The sequence below is a fragment of the Oncorhynchus nerka genome, linkage group LG24 (assembly GCF_034236695.1).
Source record: "Oncorhynchus nerka isolate Pitt River linkage group LG24, Oner_Uvic_2.0, whole genome shotgun sequence".
Classification (NCBI taxonomy): Eukaryota; Metazoa; Chordata; class Actinopteri; order Salmoniformes; family Salmonidae; genus Oncorhynchus; species Oncorhynchus nerka.
The window spans coordinates 19,310,401-19,327,622 of record NC_088419.1 but is presented as its reverse complement, the minus strand read 5'-3'; the positions used below and the strand labels follow the sequence as shown (position 1 = coordinate 19,327,622).

The window sequence follows — 17,222 nt, the reverse complement described above, 5'->3', positions numbered from 1 at the left end:
TGCCCCTGAACAGGCAGTTAACCCACTGTTCCTAGGCCGTCATTGAAAATAAGAATTTGTTCTTAACTGACTTGCCTAGTTAAATAAAGGTAAAAAAAAATATGTTAAAAAATCCTGCACTTGTCTCCTATCATTATACAGTGTGACCCTCCCTCAACAATGCTACAGAGCCCTGCAAAAGTATTCATCCCCTTTGCGTTTTTCCTATTTTGTTGCATTACAACCTGTAATTTTAAATGGATTTTGGTGGGGATTTCATGTAACGGACATACACAAAATAGTCCAAATTGCAAGGTTGTGGAGAAGTGAAATTAAAAACAACTTTTTTCAAAAAATTCTAAAAAATTTAAAATGGAAAAGTGGTGCATGCATATGTATTCCCCCCTTTGCTATGAAGCCCCTAAATAAGATCTGGTGCAACAAATTACCTTCAGAAGTCACATAATTAATTAAATAAAGCCCACCTGTGTGCAATCTAAGTGTCACATGATCTGTCACATGATCTCAGTATATATACACTTGTTCTGAAAGGCCCCAGAGTCCGCAACACCACTAAGCAAGGGGCACCACCAAGCAAGCGGCACCATGAAGACCAAGGAGCTCTCCAAACAGGCCAGGGACAAGGTTGTGGAGAAGTACAGATCAGGGTTGGGTTATAAAAAAATATCAGAAACTTTGAACATCCCACGGAGCACCATTATATCCATTATTAAAAAACGGAAAGAATATGGCACCACAACAAACCTGCCAAGCGAGGGCTGCCCATCAAAACTCACGGACCAAGCAAGGAGGGCATTAATCATAGAATCAAACAAAGAGACCAAAAATAGCCCTGAAGGAGCTGCAAAGCTCCACAGCGGAGATTGGAGTATCTGTCCATAGAACCACTTTAAGCCATACACTCCACAGAGCTGGGCTTTACGGAAGAGTAGTCTGAAAAAAAGCCATTGCTTAAAGAAAAAAATAAGCAAACACGTTTGGTGTTCGCCAAAAGGCATGTGGGAAGCTCCCCAAACATATGGAAGAAGGTACTCTGGTCAGATGAGACTAAAATTGAGCTTTTCTGCCATCAAGGAAAATGCTATGTCTGGCGCAAACCCAACACCTTTCATCACGCCGAGAACACCATCCCACACTGAAGCATGGTGGTGGCAGCATCATGCTGTGGGGATGTTTTTCATCGGCAGGGACTGGGAAACTGGTCAGAATTTAAGGAATGATGGATGGCGCTAAATACAGGGAAATTCTTGAGGGAAACCTGTTTGTCTTCCAGAGATTTGAGACTGGGAGGGAGGTTCGCCTTCCAGCAGGACAATGACCCTAAGCATACTGCTAAAGCAACACTCGGGTGGTTTAAGGGGAAACATTTAATTGTCTTAGAATGGCCAAGTCAAAGCCCAGACCTCAATTCAAATGAGAATCTGTGGTATGACTTAAAGATTGCTGTACACTAGCGGAACCCATCCAACTTGAAGGGGCTGGAGCAATTTTGCCTTGAAGAATGGGCAGAAATCTAGATGTGCCAAGCTTATAGAGACATACCCCAAGAGACTTGCAGCTGAAAATGCTGCAAAAGGTGGCTCTACAAAGTATTGACTTTTGGGGGGCTGAATAGTTATGCACGCTCAAGTTTTCTATTTTTTTGTCTTATTTCTTGTTTGTTTCACAATAAAAAATATTTTGCATCTTCAAAGAGGCATGTTGTGTAAATCAAAAGATACAAACCCCCCAAAAATCCATTTTAATTCCAGGTTGTAAGGCAACATAATAGGAAAAATGCAGAGCTCTGGTCAAAAGCAGTGCACTATATAGGGAATAGGGTGTCATTTGGGATGCCAACAGGCCAGGGATGTTATACAAGGCCTACGGCTCCTACAGAGATCGAAGCCCTTAAAGCTGAACACATTCTACAGGAATGTGATAATGACCCTCGCCTGTCCAATAAAGAGGTAACATGCCAACAGTGTCGGATGTAGCTCTGTTCTAGGCCGTTAGTGTGGCTTACTAATGCAGAGCCTTCCTAAACATTAGCAAGCCGCACTAACGACCTGGACCAGAGCTAGAATAGACATAGTGTCCCACCAAGCACAGTCCTCCATTCTGGTGATCCTGAATTTTAAGAAACAGGAACAAGGCAAAGAAAGACTGAACGAAACCTGCTCAAGTGATTTCCCCAAATCCACCAGGGCTTTATATAAGATGATTTGTGGAGATTATGAAATGAGTGTGCCTCCCTCTACTCTAGTAATAGGCCTGGTTTATCAATCAAAAAGAGCTATCATAAAAGTTTATATAAATCCTTAAGAACCGTGCCGTGGTACTAAACAAATCAAATCAAGGTTTATTGGTAGCGTACACAGATGACAACATGCTGAAAGAACGGCAATTCCATTGTATGTATCTCACAGCGAAACGTAATTATTATTCTCCAACGCACAAGCAGCAGCAGCATCACCAATGCATTAAAGGGGTTCCCCAGTGTACTGTCTCAAATAATACAGGCTCAGTTGTACCCAGAGAAATCACAATCAGACACCATGTACATTTACCAAATGTTGATAACATGCCCTATAAAACACTTGTTATTCCCTATGGGCTATCCCTGAATTCCTTTATTACAGTGCCTTCAGAAGGTATTCACACCCCTTGACAGCCTAAATTTGAAATTGATTCAATTTAGATTTTGTATCACTAGCCTGCACACTATACCCCATAACGTTAAAGTGGAATTATGTTTTTGAATTGTTAATAAATTGATTTAAAAAAATGTAATGCTGAAATGTCTTGAGTCAAAATATATTTAACTTCTTTGTTATTACAAGCCTAAATAACATCAGTTACATGGAATCACTTTGTGTGCAATACTTTTTGAATGACTACCTCATCTCCATACCCCACACAAACAATTATCTGTAAAGCCCCTAAGTCAAGCAGTGAATTTCAAACACAGATTAAACCACAAAGACCAGGGAGGTTTTCCAATGCCTCACAAAGAATGGCAGCTATTGGTTGTTGTGTAAACAATTTACATTTACATTACATTTAAGTCATTTAGCAGACGCTCTTATCCAGAGTGACTTACAAATTGGTGCTTTCACCTTATGACATCCAGTGGAACAGCCACTTTACAATAGTGCATCTAGGTCTTTTAAGGGGGGGGGGAGGGGGAGAAGGATTACTTTATCCTATCCTAGGTATTCCTTAAAGAGGTGGGGTTTCAGGTGTCTCCGGAAGGTGGTGATTGACTCCGCTGTCCTGGCGTCGTGAGGGAGTTTGTTCCACCATTGGGGGGCCAGAGCAGCGAACAGTTTTGACTGGGCTGAGCGGGAACTGTACTTCCTCAGTGGTAGGGAGGCGAGCAGGCCAGAGGTGGATGAACGCAGTGCCCTTGTTTGGGTGTAGGGCAGACAAAGCAGACATTGAATATCCCTTTGAGCATGGTGAAGTTAATAATTACACTTTAGATGGTGTATCAGTACACCAAGCCACTACAAAGATTACAGGCGTCCTTCCTAACTCAGTTGCTGGAGAGGCAAATAAATGTACTTTATATCCTGAATACAAAGTGTTATGTTTGGGGCAAATCCAACACATCACTGAGTACCACTCTTCATATTTTCAAGCATGGTGGTGGCTGCATCATGTTATGGGTTTGCTTGTCATCGACAAGGACTAGGGAGTTTTTTAGGATATAAAGAAACGGAATAGAGCTAAGCACAGGCAAAATCCTAGAGGAAAACTGGGTTCATACTGCTTTCCAACAGACACTGGGAGACAAATGTACTTTTCAGCAGGACAATAACCTTAAACACAAGTCCAAATATACACTGGAGTTACTTACCAAGATGACATTGAATGTTCTTGGGTGGACTAGTTACAGTTTTTACTTAAATCTGCTTGAAAATCTATGGCAATACTTGAAAATGGCTGTCTAGCATGATCAACAACCAACTTGACAGAGCTTGAAGAATTTAGAAAGAATAATCCAGGTGTGCAAAACTCGTAGAGACATACCCAGAAAGACTCCAAAGGTGATTCTAACATGTATTGACTCAGAGGTGTGAATACTTATTTAAATGAGTATTATTATTTCTGTATTTCATTTTCAATAAAAATGCAACGTTTTCTACAAACATGTTTTCACTTTGTCATTATGGGGTATTGGGTGAGAAAAACAATATTTAATCCATTTTGAATTTGGGCTGTAACACAAGAAAATGTGGAATAAGTCATGGGGTATGAAGGCAATGTATTGTGTGTTTTGCAAGATAGAATGTCTCTCTCTCCCTCCCCCTCTCTCTCTCTCTCCCACTCTTTCTCACTCTCTCTCTCTTCCCCCACTCTTTAGCTCTCTCTCTCTCTCTCTCTCGCTCTCTCTCTCTCACTTCCTCACTCTTTCTCTCTCTCTCTCTCTCTCTCTCTCTCTTTCTCTCTCTCTCTCTCTCTCTCTCTCTCTCTCTCTCTCTCTCTCTTTCTCTCATCTCTACTCTTCCATAAACCAGGGGTTCATCCCAAATTGCACCCTATTCCATATATATTGCAGCACTTTTTACCAGGGCTTTTAAAAATTGGATTAGAAAATGTATAAACCTGATTCTAGGCTACATAGTTAACCTTTGTTCTCTCTGCTGTTCCAGTCTTGTCCTGTGCACTGGCTGAAACGAATTGTTAGCCTATGGCACTTTAGAGCAGGAAATACACTCCACCAACATGGCACAGCTCCACATGCAGTACTGTGGGTGGTCAGTCAGTCACTCACCATCAGCACAGTTCTATGTCATTCATGTCACACAATGTGTGTTGTCTAATAATGGCCATAAAAACAATGGCGGAATAATGAAGTTGCTTAACCTACTCCCTAGACTTGACGCCCTCACGGAAATAAAATTAGCATAATATAAAAATCCCCATAAAATGTGTGCATTTAAGCTAGAGATCTTTTTTTTTCATTGCATGCGTCTCAATCCACCCCATCCACCGATGTTGCACTTCCTCATCTGTGTGAAAGGTGACAGATTACATTTTTTAAACATAACTTTTTTTTTAAGTTCTGAGAACGGAAGTGAAAATGTCGCCTGTTAATTTGAAGGGAGGTTAATTTGCAAGGAGGTTCTGAGAACGTTTTACTATGGTTCCCTGAAAGTTTTCTTGGGAGATTTTATTCACGTTCTGAGAACGGAAATGATTGGTTATTTGAAGGTTTTTGAATAACTTTTAAAACATTTCAATAAGACTGCTAGCTTAGGTTAATTGTTTTTAGCTGCAAGCACAGATAGGATGCATTGAAAGGAATTTACTTAGGCATTAATCACAAAAACACATACATTTATTTTAGTTAGTATGGCATCAGTGAGATTCAAACCCATGATCTTCTGTTGTCTACCCATTGAATTAGTCCACTGCGCCACCAGGATGGAGATAGCATGCTATCTTTTTTTAACTAATACAAAGCTGTTCATTTTAGTCCATTCAAACAGACCCCATTTCAAAGGAAACAATCACTCAGTAAGATCAGGTGCGGCCAATTAGTGGGTGTGGCCAACACAATTAACAAGATACGCTACTAAAGTTTTCTTAAGGTTCTGAGAACATGACTTTAAAATGAACCGTGAGGAAACCTGCAGAAACCCTTATGCTGAAATTCTCATGTCAGAACGTTATTTCTCCCAATTTTGTTGGATCAATTTGAGAACATTACTTTAAATTGAACCACAGAAGAACATTGTTTCTTAACATTCTTTGAACTATTTGAGAACATTCCCAATGCCAAACCAGTTGGAGAACATTCATAGAACATGATCACAATTTAAATGTAGATCTAACCATGTTTGAACATTTAGGAAACGTTCTCTTAAAGTAATGAAATTCAAAGAAAATAACGTTTTTTTCTCAAGTTCCTTAAATGTGCTGAGACTGTTCTGAAGCCAAGCAACTATCCTGCACCATTCCCAGAAAGTTGTGGGAAGGTTGTTTGCAAAATGACCATAAGATAACAACGCTCTGACACCGCTCTAAGAAACGTGATTCTCAGAACGTTATGTGCTAGCTGGGTGGTGACTAATATTATTACAATGGCAAGGAGCCCTACTGTATCTCAGTAGCCCATCGCCTAGTGATTTTCAGAACTGATGATGATGATGATGATCTCTGTGAAACTTCACCAGCTGGAGTGTTCCAACCATAGAAAATAGAATGATGTGATAGAATAAAACCTTCTAATTCTGTAGTTCCAACACTGGATTAAGAGTTTGCAATACAGACAGATTTGTTTATTAGGGCAAAGTGCAATTGTTTGGACATTAAGGAATAGGTCAGCAATCTGCAATTCAGCTCCTTCGCTTTAATGAGCTTCGTAGTAAGCGAGAAATGCCCTTAAAATGACCCAAAGACTACATGTGCAATACATGAATGAAAAGCATAATCAGTGGTAAACGCTGTAACAGATTGTTTTGCCTCTGTCTGAATAGGTTGCTCTATTTCATGCTCTTTTACCTTGCAATTTATATTGCATCAATTAACTTAACAGTTTTAGCCTCAACTCTGTTTCTTCCAGCTAGAATATACACACATCACTTATCGGAACCCCAATCTCAGTTTTTCTTTTACACACACTAGCACCTCTTTGTCTGCTGCCTACAGCAGCCTGCAACCGTGGTATGTGACAGGACAGGGAGGGTGGGGCTGACTACGGAGCTGGGCCGGGCAGACTGGTGCAGCCCGGGACAGTATGGCGGCCTGCAAGGGAGGGGAACTTCCCCACTGTCTTCCTGGACACCCCGGGGACTGTTCCTGTTCCCCTCCTACAGGAGAACAAATATTACATGGTCCAACATACCGTAAATATGGGCCCAGAGTTCCAATACTCCCACACCAGGGGGGGGGCTTACATCTCAAATGGCATCCTATTCCCTATAAAGTGCACTACTTTTGACCAGGGCCCATAAGGAATAGAGAGCCATTTGGGACAGTTTTTGAAAGTGAGGTGGTGGGAAGATATCAACATTTCTTTACGGTATGAACCACCATCAGTAATGTGATGTACATGTGGTTTTGTTGTGGACCTATATAGTGTGAATAGTGGATACTGGATACACTCATGGCTTCCAGAGAAGGCTAAGGATAATGCACAGTGCAAGTTTGAAGGCCAAGCAAGCAGCCTCATAACCATGTGGTTAAACGAGATGGGTCGATTGCAACGAACGCAGGTCAATGCTGGATTTCTTAAAATTCTACAAACGGGAGATGATATGCACCTGTGTGTTAAAACATATATTTCATTTAAACCTTTTTAATATATTTAAAATAAAAAATATGACATAGGCCTAACTCATCGCGATTTAATTGATTTAATACACATTTCTAGTTTGGACCGTACAGCAGTGGCGGTCGGTGTCATTTAAGTGAGGTAGGATGATTTTATTTTTTATGAGCGTGGCCTTATTTCTATTACAGCATATCTATTAGATACCTGTCATTCATATTCCAATCATCCAGCTCAATGTAACATCAATAGATTTAGGCTACTACATGATACTCAAATTTCCCTCTACCCATCATGAGGTTGCTACAACCTAGCCTATGAATGAAAGTTTAAAACGTAGGTGCACAGGTCGAGAATTTTTTTTGTAATCAAGGTGACAGACAGTGACACATGCGATACTGCCTTGCACACTCTTGCCTGCATCTAGCTGATCTAAGGTGTAATCATTAGTCCAAAAGTTGCAAATGTGAGTTTCTATTAGACAAAATCAGGTATTTTTTATCCCCGTTACATTCCGTTTGCTTCCGTTTAAGAAGCGTTTTTATACAGAATCGGCAGAATGAATACACCCCTGATCACACACACAGTTCACTTTCATAGCAGCCGCATAAAAACAGCATAAGCACTTTGATCATTGTGTTTATTATTCCTTCTCACAACTATCTCCTCCTCTCACCTTTTCCCATTGCTTGTGGACAACACATCAACTTTCTGTGACCAGACCAAAAAACCTTTACAAGCCAACCCTTCATATCATGACCTCTAACCGCTACACACAGCCTACATCGTTGTCACTTCATAGTCTACATACACTACCAGTCAAAAGTTTTAGAACACCTACTCATTCAAGAGTTTTTCTTTATTTGGACTATTTTCTACATTGTAGAATAATAGTGAAGACATCAAAACTATGAAATAACACAAATGGAATCATGTAGTAAACAAAAAAGTGTTAAACAAATCAAAATATTTTCATATTTGAGATTCTTCAAATAGCCACCCTTTGCCTTGATGACAGCTTTGCACACTCTTGGCATTCTCTCAACCAGCTTCATGAGGTAGTCAACTGGAATGCATTTCTATTAACAGGTGTGCCTTCTTAAAAGTTTATTTGTGGAATTTCTTTCCTTCTTTCCTTGCAGTACAGGGATATTTCCCCCCGATCTTGATAAGAAATTACCATACTTTTTCAAGCCTCATGGGTCTCCCGGTCATGGCTGGCTGTGACACAGCCTGGGATCGATCCCAGGTCTGTTAGTGTCGCCTCAAGCGCTGCGATGCATTTTCTTTTTAAAGACAAGTTGTAATTAATGGAATACATAAATTGGAGAGAAAAATATATAGTAACAATAGGTTAGACCATTAGTTTTCCATTCATACAAGGTGTCAGGTAAATTGCCACAATAGATTTGCCGTGGTAAACGAGGAAATACTTTATTTCAGTTGTACGGACTGATTGTCAAAATAGATCATTCGTCGTAAGTCTACTAAAAAATCAGGATCAATTTGTTCCATTGATAATACCCACCAGAGGGAGGAGTGTTCTTGAACTTTTTTGGCAGCAATCAGGAATAAAAGATAACCTCGACACAAATCGGTGGCAAGTGATGGTTGCAATTGAGATCAGCTGTGCGAGTGATTTTAGGGCAATGTTTTTTAACCAGAGATGACCTTGAGTTACTACGCTGGCCAGTGGTCGTTGCAATAGGCCCCATATGTTTAAATTGAGGAATAGAAAAGTGTTGATGTTGCACTGTGGCTCAGACAGAATGAAAAATTTTACACCCCTTTTCTTTGATGAAATCTAACACAGACAGTAAAAACATGCCTCTACAGTATATTGTGCCATCGCTGTTGTGTCAATCCCCCATCATCATAACAAAATGTAATTTTTCCACTTTTACTCAAGAACCATACAAGAAAAAACGTGTTATACATTGCTCTGTGTATTTGTCACACAATGAGAAACTGGGAGTGGTTTGTGTGATAAGGCCATATACCTTACAAGAGCAAGTGAAGATGTTGTTGAGTAATGTAGTCTACTCTGGGAAACATATGTTATCTGTGTTTTCCAGCCTACCACAGTATTTCAATATTTTGCAAAGTAGGAGGGAGAATCCGTCACCTCTCATCTAAACAACCCCTGGGGCATCTATTGTGTGCAAAAACAGGTGTAACACTCATAAGCAGAAAGCAAAACAGAATATTACACCTGTGAAAACCACAACTATACAGTACATCTGCCCTGTTTCAATTGTATTTCTCTCAAATGCAACCTCTTGTTTTTTTTCTTACACTGATGCTTACTTTACAATGTAACGCCTCACCTCATGGTTCAACACTACACACCTGTACGCTCTATAAAAAAAAGTAATAACTACAAAAAACTGTCCAAATATGAGTTTTCTAACTCTTAGAAAGCAACAAGGTCTTTAAAAATCGATGTCATGTGTAACAGTCTAAAGAGTGTAGCCTACAAATAAATTAAGTGTATTACAATTTGCTATACAGACCACTAAAGGAGATTGTGTGTCATATTAAATTATATATATATATATTTTTTTAAATGGTCGAATTAATCAACTAAACTAAAATCCCAATACAATATGATGAATATAGCAAGTCACAGACAACTGTAAAATAATTTAGAGTGTATAGTTTTTGTTCAGGTTTTGATGAGATCTGATCTGTCTCCATGCATGCCCATCATGAGGACTATATGGCCAAGAAATGGTTTGTCTTTAGGGTTAGGTTAGCTAAAGTTAGAGTTACTGCTGTAAGTACATTGTCATAATGAATCATTATAATATTTGTTGCACTGCAATTACATTGTAATTAGTTACACAGTAATAACAGCCCTGTGGTGTAAATTGTTACCTTACCTTTTGGTCCACTATTGAACATACGAGCTCCTTCACCGCAGATATCCCGGACAGATCGCTGGCATCCAGGTTCACCGTTTCCCTGGTGAGTCCGATCTGGATAAGAAAAGACACCCCGTGGAAAGAGCACCCGGAGTTAGTGGGGCTCGGGGCGCTGAGACTCCCATTTGACAGTCGACTGTAGAGTGTCGCCGGCGGGCTTGGAGACGGCGAAGGAGTCGGTGGGGCGACTGGATTCGGAGCCACAGAGAGGGGGCACAGTCTGGGTAAGGGTGGAGGGGAAGAACTGCTGCAGGCAGACATTGGCTGTCTTATGTCTTCTTGACGAGGTAAAGAGTCAAAGTTGACCGACATCGAACGTATTATTTCGAATAGCAGCTCTCAAGTTCTATTCAACAACATTGGCTTTGTTGAAGCATCTTGGTCATTTGTTTAGAATATCCAGTCGGTTGAATATTCTAGCAGCACTGTTTAGCTTACTTTTACAAATAAGACATCTTTGATGTATTACTGAACATCAACTCTATAAAAAATAAACAATTACTCTGAAGTGTAAATTGTGCCCGTTCCTCTTCGACAGCTCACACGAGGCACATAACAATAAATGTTCAATGAAAGCATGTTGATTCTTCCTCCATTCTCAGCTCTACACCACTCCGAGGACAAAGTGCTTCTGCAAAAAGTTCCCAACCATTGGAGAATGTTCAGCCTCAGCGCAACAAAAAACTGTTCTTATGGTGAGTAGAAGAAACAGCCACAGAGCAGTTCTCCTCAGTTGCAACTCCATGTAGTAGAACGTTTCTAATTCCCCGTAAATTATCTGGTAACAAAAAAAACTATAGATGAGAGTAGGTAATGGAGAACATTTATGTGGGGGAAAACTATCCTGTCGGATCAATGAGTCAGATTATTGATTGATTAGCCAAAAGTTACTGTAAATGAATAGGCTGCAAAACAGCTTGTACTGTATACAATCATTTAATATAACCATTTAAAGTGTATCAATAATAACAACAATATAACAACAGTATTATTATTATCATCATCACTTGTTGTGCCTTTGCATAATGAATTTAAACTTGCCTAACACATCTGAAATCAAGACACATCTGGAAATGTGCTCTCATTTGATTTGGAGAGGTAAAACATGTTCATGTAATTGCTTGTAATAGGATTAACTGTACATAGCCTATGCTTGATCTATTTCACTTATAAATGCCCACACAAAGCCCGTAGACGTGCTTTTTTGATAAGGTATAAAATCTTTGAAATACATTTACCTTTTCGAAAAGGACGGTTTTCACTCTCTGGAGATGAAAAATGTGTGTGTTAATTCTTATCTTCCAAGACGTTCGAACGCTTGAACTGTGACATCACGATGGTCGGGTGTGAGTGTTTAGATTTGGATCCAAACTCCCTATTTTGGCATGAGTGCAAAGCCTGAATATTTTGCCAACTATACTACTTTCCTTTCCTAACTTTCTTCATGTAGCCAGATAGCAAGCAACCAGTTCGTCAGTATCCTATTATCGCACTGTAATATGCCGCGTTCATGTACTAGTCGGAACTAGGACACTCGGAAATGTCCGACTTCCTAACTGGTTGAACGCGAACGTGTATATCGACAAGTCGTAAATGTCCGTGTTTACTACTTCCGACTTGTGTGAAACGCGGCATTAACCCTCCCGTCCCCACTGATTCGGTAACAACACAACACAGGGCTTTCTGGGACTGGAAGTTCTAGTCTTCGTTCCGCGCGCCATCAGTTGATGGTGCGGCTGGACAAAAATAACGACATTACCCACTAGGCTTTGGGTGTGTGACGCTCTTGAATTATAGGCTAATTTCTCAGCTATTTATCCCGTTATTCTCAAAACTCTATGATGGCTGTAGTATCTGCGACCTCTAACGGCCCAGATGAAAACCTCGTTGAGATAAAAGAGGACAAAAAAGGATGGTTATCCAAGCGCACTCATTTTACGCACCGGTGGAAACGCGCATGGTTTCAGTTGAAAGAAACTCTACTGTTTTATGGTGAAAATGAAGAGGTAAGAAGACAACAGTTAATTTTCAAAGGAACTTGTCACGCAAGCTAGGACTAAATTGTTATTTAGGAGACAGCATTTTCGCCCCTATGTTTATGACAAAGCAGCAAATAATGTAGCTATGCGACCAAGCGTTACATACATTGTAACTTTCAGCGGTGTCAGTGCAACATGTTCCCTTACTTCCTACAGTGTTGTCCTGTTACCATAGCAGCGGGCCGTTTACTGACGTCTACAGCTGCAAGGTGGCAAGGTCTCACTTAGCTAGGTGTTTTGAACACTGTTAAAGGAATACAAAGTCAATTAAAAGTATGCTATTGTTATTTAGTTTACATGTTTGCTTGAAATGTCGAGACAGTAGGCTATATTGCATTTACTTTGGGATTTTATTACAAGGCAGCAAACTATGCCTAGGTCATTGATATGTTCCAAATTGCACCCTATTCCCTTTGTAGTGTACTACTTTTGACCAGGACCCATAGGATGTACACTATATTTTTATTACATTTTTATTTAACCTTTATTTAGCCAGGGAATCATGCTGAGATTGTGGTCTTTTTTGCAGTTGAGCCCTGCATGAACAAATCAATTACACAATACATATCTATATGCACATCAATTATACAATACATATCTATATACACATCAATTACACAATACATATGTATATACACATCAATTACACTATACATATCTATATACACATCAATTACACAATACATATGTATATACACATCAATTACACTATACATATCTATATACACATCAATTACACAATACATATGTATATACACATCAATTACACTATGCATATTTATATACACATCAATTACACTATGCATATCTATATACACATCAATTACACTATACATATCTATATACACATCAATTACACAATACATATGTATATACACATCAATTACACTATGCATATTTATATACACATCAATTACACTATGCATATTTATATACACATCAATTACACTATACATATCTATATACACATCAATTACACAATACATATGTATATACACATCAATTACACTATGCATATTTATATACACATCAATTACACTATGCATATTTATATACACATCAATTACACTATACATATCTATATACACATCAATTACACTATACATATGTATACACACATCAATTACACTATACATATCTACACTACCAGTCAACAGTTTTAGAACACCTACTCATTCAAGGGTTTTTCTTTATTTTTACTATTTTTTACATTTTCTACACAATAATAGTGAAGACATCAAACCTATGAAATAACACACATGGAATCATGTGGTAACCAAAAAAGTGTTAAATAAATCAAAATATATTTATTATTTGAGATTCTTCAAATAGCCACCTTTTGCCTTGATGACAGCTTTGCACACTCTTGGCCAGTTTCTCAACCAGTTTCATTCTCCTGGAACGCATTTAAATTAACAGGTGTGATTTTCTCTCCTTCTTAATGCGTTTGAGCCAAACATTTGTGTTGTGACAAGATAGGGGGGTATACATAAGTTAGCCCTATTTGATAAAAGACCAAGTCCATATTTTGCGAAGAACAGCACAAATAAGGAAAGAGAAATGGCAGTCCATTATTACTTTAAGACATGAAAGCCAGTCAATACGGAAAATTTCAAGAACTTTGAACTCTGAATACAACAGGGGTAGACCTTACAGTGAAATGCTTACTTACGGGCCCCTAACCAACAGTGCAGTTTCAAAAAATCTGGATAATAATAAGAGATAAAAGTAACAAATAATTAAAGAGCAGCAGTAAAAAATAACAATATATACAGGGGGGTGCCGGTACAGAGTCAATGTGCAGGGGCACCGGTTAGTTGAGGTAGTATGTACATGGAGGTAGAGTTGATTAAAGTGACTATGCATAGATGACAACAGAGTTGCAGTGGTGTGGAGAGGGAAGGGGGGGGGGGTGCAATGCAAATAGTCTGGGTAGCCATTTGACTAGATGTTCAGGAGTCTTATGTCTTGGGGGTAGAAGCTGTTTAGAAGCTTCTTGGACCTAGACCTGGCGCTCCGGTACCGCTTGCCGTGTGGTAGCAGAGAGAACAGTCTATGACTAGGGTGGCTGGAGTCTTTGACAATTTTTAGGGCCTTCCTCTGACACCGCCTGGTATAGAGCTCCTGAATGGCAGGAAGCTTGGCCCCAGTGATGCACTGGGCTGTTCACACTACCCACTGTAGTGCCTTGCGGTCGGAGGCCGAGCAGTTGTTATACCAGGCAGTGATGCAACCAATGCCCTCGATGGTGCAGCTGTAGAACCTTTTGAGGATCTGGGGATCCATGCCAAATCTTTTCAGTCTCCTGATTATGTTTTGTTGTGCCCTCTTCACGACTGTCGGTGTGCTTGGACAATGTTAGTTTGTTGGTGATGTGGACACCAAGGAACTTTAAGCTCTCAACCTGCTCCACTGCAGCCCCATCGATGAGAATGGGGGCGTGCTCGGCCCTCTTTTTCCTCTAGTCCACAATCACCTCAGGCCTTCATGGTCGAATTGCTGCAAAGAATTGCTGCAAAGAAGAAACCACTACTAAAGGACACCAATAATAAGAAGAGACTTTCTTCGGCGAAGAAATACGAGCAATGGACATTAGACTTGTGGAAATTTGTCCTTTGGTCTGGAGTCCAAATTTGAGATTTTTGGTTACAATCTCTGTGTCATTGTGAGACGCGTTGTGGGTGAACAGATTATCTCTGCATGTGTATTTCCCAGTGTAAAGCATGGAGGAGAAGGTGTTATGGGGTGGGGGTGCTTTGCTGTGATGTATTTATGACACTGTGATTTATTTAGAATTCAAGACACACTTAACCAGCATGGCTACCACAGCATTCTGCAACGATACGCCATCCCATCTGGTTTGGGTTTAGTGGGACTATCATTTGTTTTTCAACAGGACAATGACCCAACACACCTCCAGACTGTGTAAGGGCTATTTTACAAAGAAGGATAGTGATGGAGTGCTGCAACAGATGACCTGGCCTCCACAATCCCCTGACCACAATCCACCGTTTGGGATGAGTCAGACTGCAGAGTGGGAACTCCTTCAAGACACCTGGAAAAGCATTTCAGGTGAATCTGGTTGAGAGAATGCCAAGAGTGTGCAAAGCTGTCATCAAGGCAAAGGATGGCTACTTGAAGAATCTCAAATCGCAAATATATTTTGATTTGTTAAACACTTTTTTGGTTACTACATGATTCCATATATGTTATTTCATAATTCATTATTCTACAAAGTAGAAAAGAGTAAAAAAAAAACTTTTGACTGGTAGTGTATATTCACATCAATTACACTACATATGTATATACACATCAATTACACTATACATATGTATATACACATCAATTACACTATACATATCTATATACACATCAATTACACTATACATATGTATATACACATCAATTACACTATACATATCTAAATACACATCAATTACACGATACATATGTATATACACATCAATTACACAATACATGAAAAGCAAACAAAACATGAAAATCAAGACACAATCATACACATTCTTCAGTAAAAAGGCCCTCTAACATCCGCCTGAATTACCCGAGAGGCACCAACTCCATCAACTTTAAGAACTTTTGGAGATCATTCAACATGAGAGGCCAAAAAAACAAAAAGCAGATGTACCTACTCAGTGGTGATTGAAGGGATCTCCAGGGTTAGTCATCCCTGAGTCCAGGTCTGGTCATTTATATGTCTGAAGGTTAACAATTTATTAATTTTATTTCACCTTTATTTAACAATGACAACACCTTTTATTTAACAATGAGGTAAGGTATGGCAGAAGTTTATGCACGAGGGCTTTGTAGACAAAAAGAGTACAATGCATCGATCTATGAGACTTCAAGGAGGGCCAGCCTACTTTCTGATACAAAATGCAAGGATGTGTACAGAACTTATCCCCCGTAATAAAGCGCAATGCGCTATGATAAACTGCATCCAATGGCTTCAATACAGTGGCGGCTGCATTCATATAAACAATATTGCCATCGTCAATAACCAGAATGAATGTTGACTGAATTAGTTGTTTTCTGCTATTTAACTAAAGACAGGACCTGTTCCTATAGAAGAAGACTATTTTCATTCTTAATTTGTTACCTAACTCATTAACATGCTTTTGGAAAGATAGCTTTTCGACAATCCAGATGCCCAGATATTTATAAGCGGGGACACGGTCAATGAGGGGACCATCCAAAGTATGCATGCATAAATCTTCAGATACATTTTTACGTGATTTGGAAAATAACATACACTTAGTTTTACTTCCATGAAGTACCAATTTCAGTTCAACAAAGGCTTTCTGCAGCCAATATAGGGAACAGGGTGCCAATAGGAACGCACAATATATAGGGAATAGGGTGCCAATTGGGAAGCACAGCATATCTGCCATCTAAAACAACATCACTTCTCCTTCATCCAGAAGCTTCTGAAGCCCATCAACCTGGTTGGGGCAGTGGTAGAGGTTGTTGAAGGAGGCGATGGATCATTCGAATGGACTATTACTCCTAAGGACAGGAAGCGGACGTTCTTCCTAAAGGCTGGCACCATAGCAGAACAGCAGGGATGGATGGAGGCTATATGTGAAGCACAGCTGAGCTCCAGGGACCATGCTACTAATGCATGTGTGGTGCAATAGATGATCACTTATTGGATTTTACATACCGTTAAGAACACACAAGAATATAAAAGCAACATGTAAAGTGTTTCATGAGCTGAAATAAAAGATCCCAGAAATGTTCCATACGCACAAAAAGCTTATTTCTCTAAAATGTTGTGCATACATTTGTTTACATCCCTGTTAGTGAGCATTTCTCCTTTGCCAAGATAATCCATCCACCTGACAGGTGTGGCATATCAAGAAGCTGATGAAACAGCATGATCATTGCACAGGTGCACCTTGTGCTGGGGAATAAAAGGCCACTCTAAAATGTGCAGTTTTGTCACACAACACAATGCCACAGATGTTTCATGTATTGAGG

The 17,222-nt window shown here is 39.6% G+C and overlaps 2 protein-coding genes across 3 annotated transcripts in view; one reads left to right on the top strand and one right to left on the bottom strand.

Moving 5' to 3' along the window:
* LOC115122900 (serine/threonine-protein kinase D3) overlaps positions 1–11,751 on the bottom strand; it is a 70,500-nt gene extending 58,749 nt beyond the window's left edge. For both annotated transcript variants that reach the window (XM_065008687.1, XM_065008688.1), the window contains exons 1-2: positions 11,424–11,751; positions 10,144–10,963 (exon numbers count right to left, since the gene is read on the bottom strand). In XM_065008687.1, the coding sequence (XP_064864759.1) occupies positions 10,144–10,497 (354 nt within the window). In that variant the 5' untranslated portion in view covers positions 10,498–10,963; positions 11,424–11,751. The remainder of the gene's footprint in view (positions 1–10,143; positions 10,964–11,423) is intronic.
* A 178-nt stretch (positions 11,752–11,929) lies between these two features.
* si:ch73-111k22.3 (pleckstrin homology-like domain-containing protein) lies at positions 11,930–16,982 on the top strand. Its single transcript, XM_065008686.1, has 2 exons — positions 11,930–12,191; positions 16,664–16,982. Exons 1-2 carry the CDS (start codon positions 12,024–12,026, stop codon positions 16,877–16,879), a joined length of 384 nt encoding a protein of 127 aa, XP_064864758.1. The 5' UTR covers positions 11,930–12,023; the 3' UTR covers positions 16,880–16,982.
* Positions 16,983–17,222: the final 240 nt, after the last annotated feature.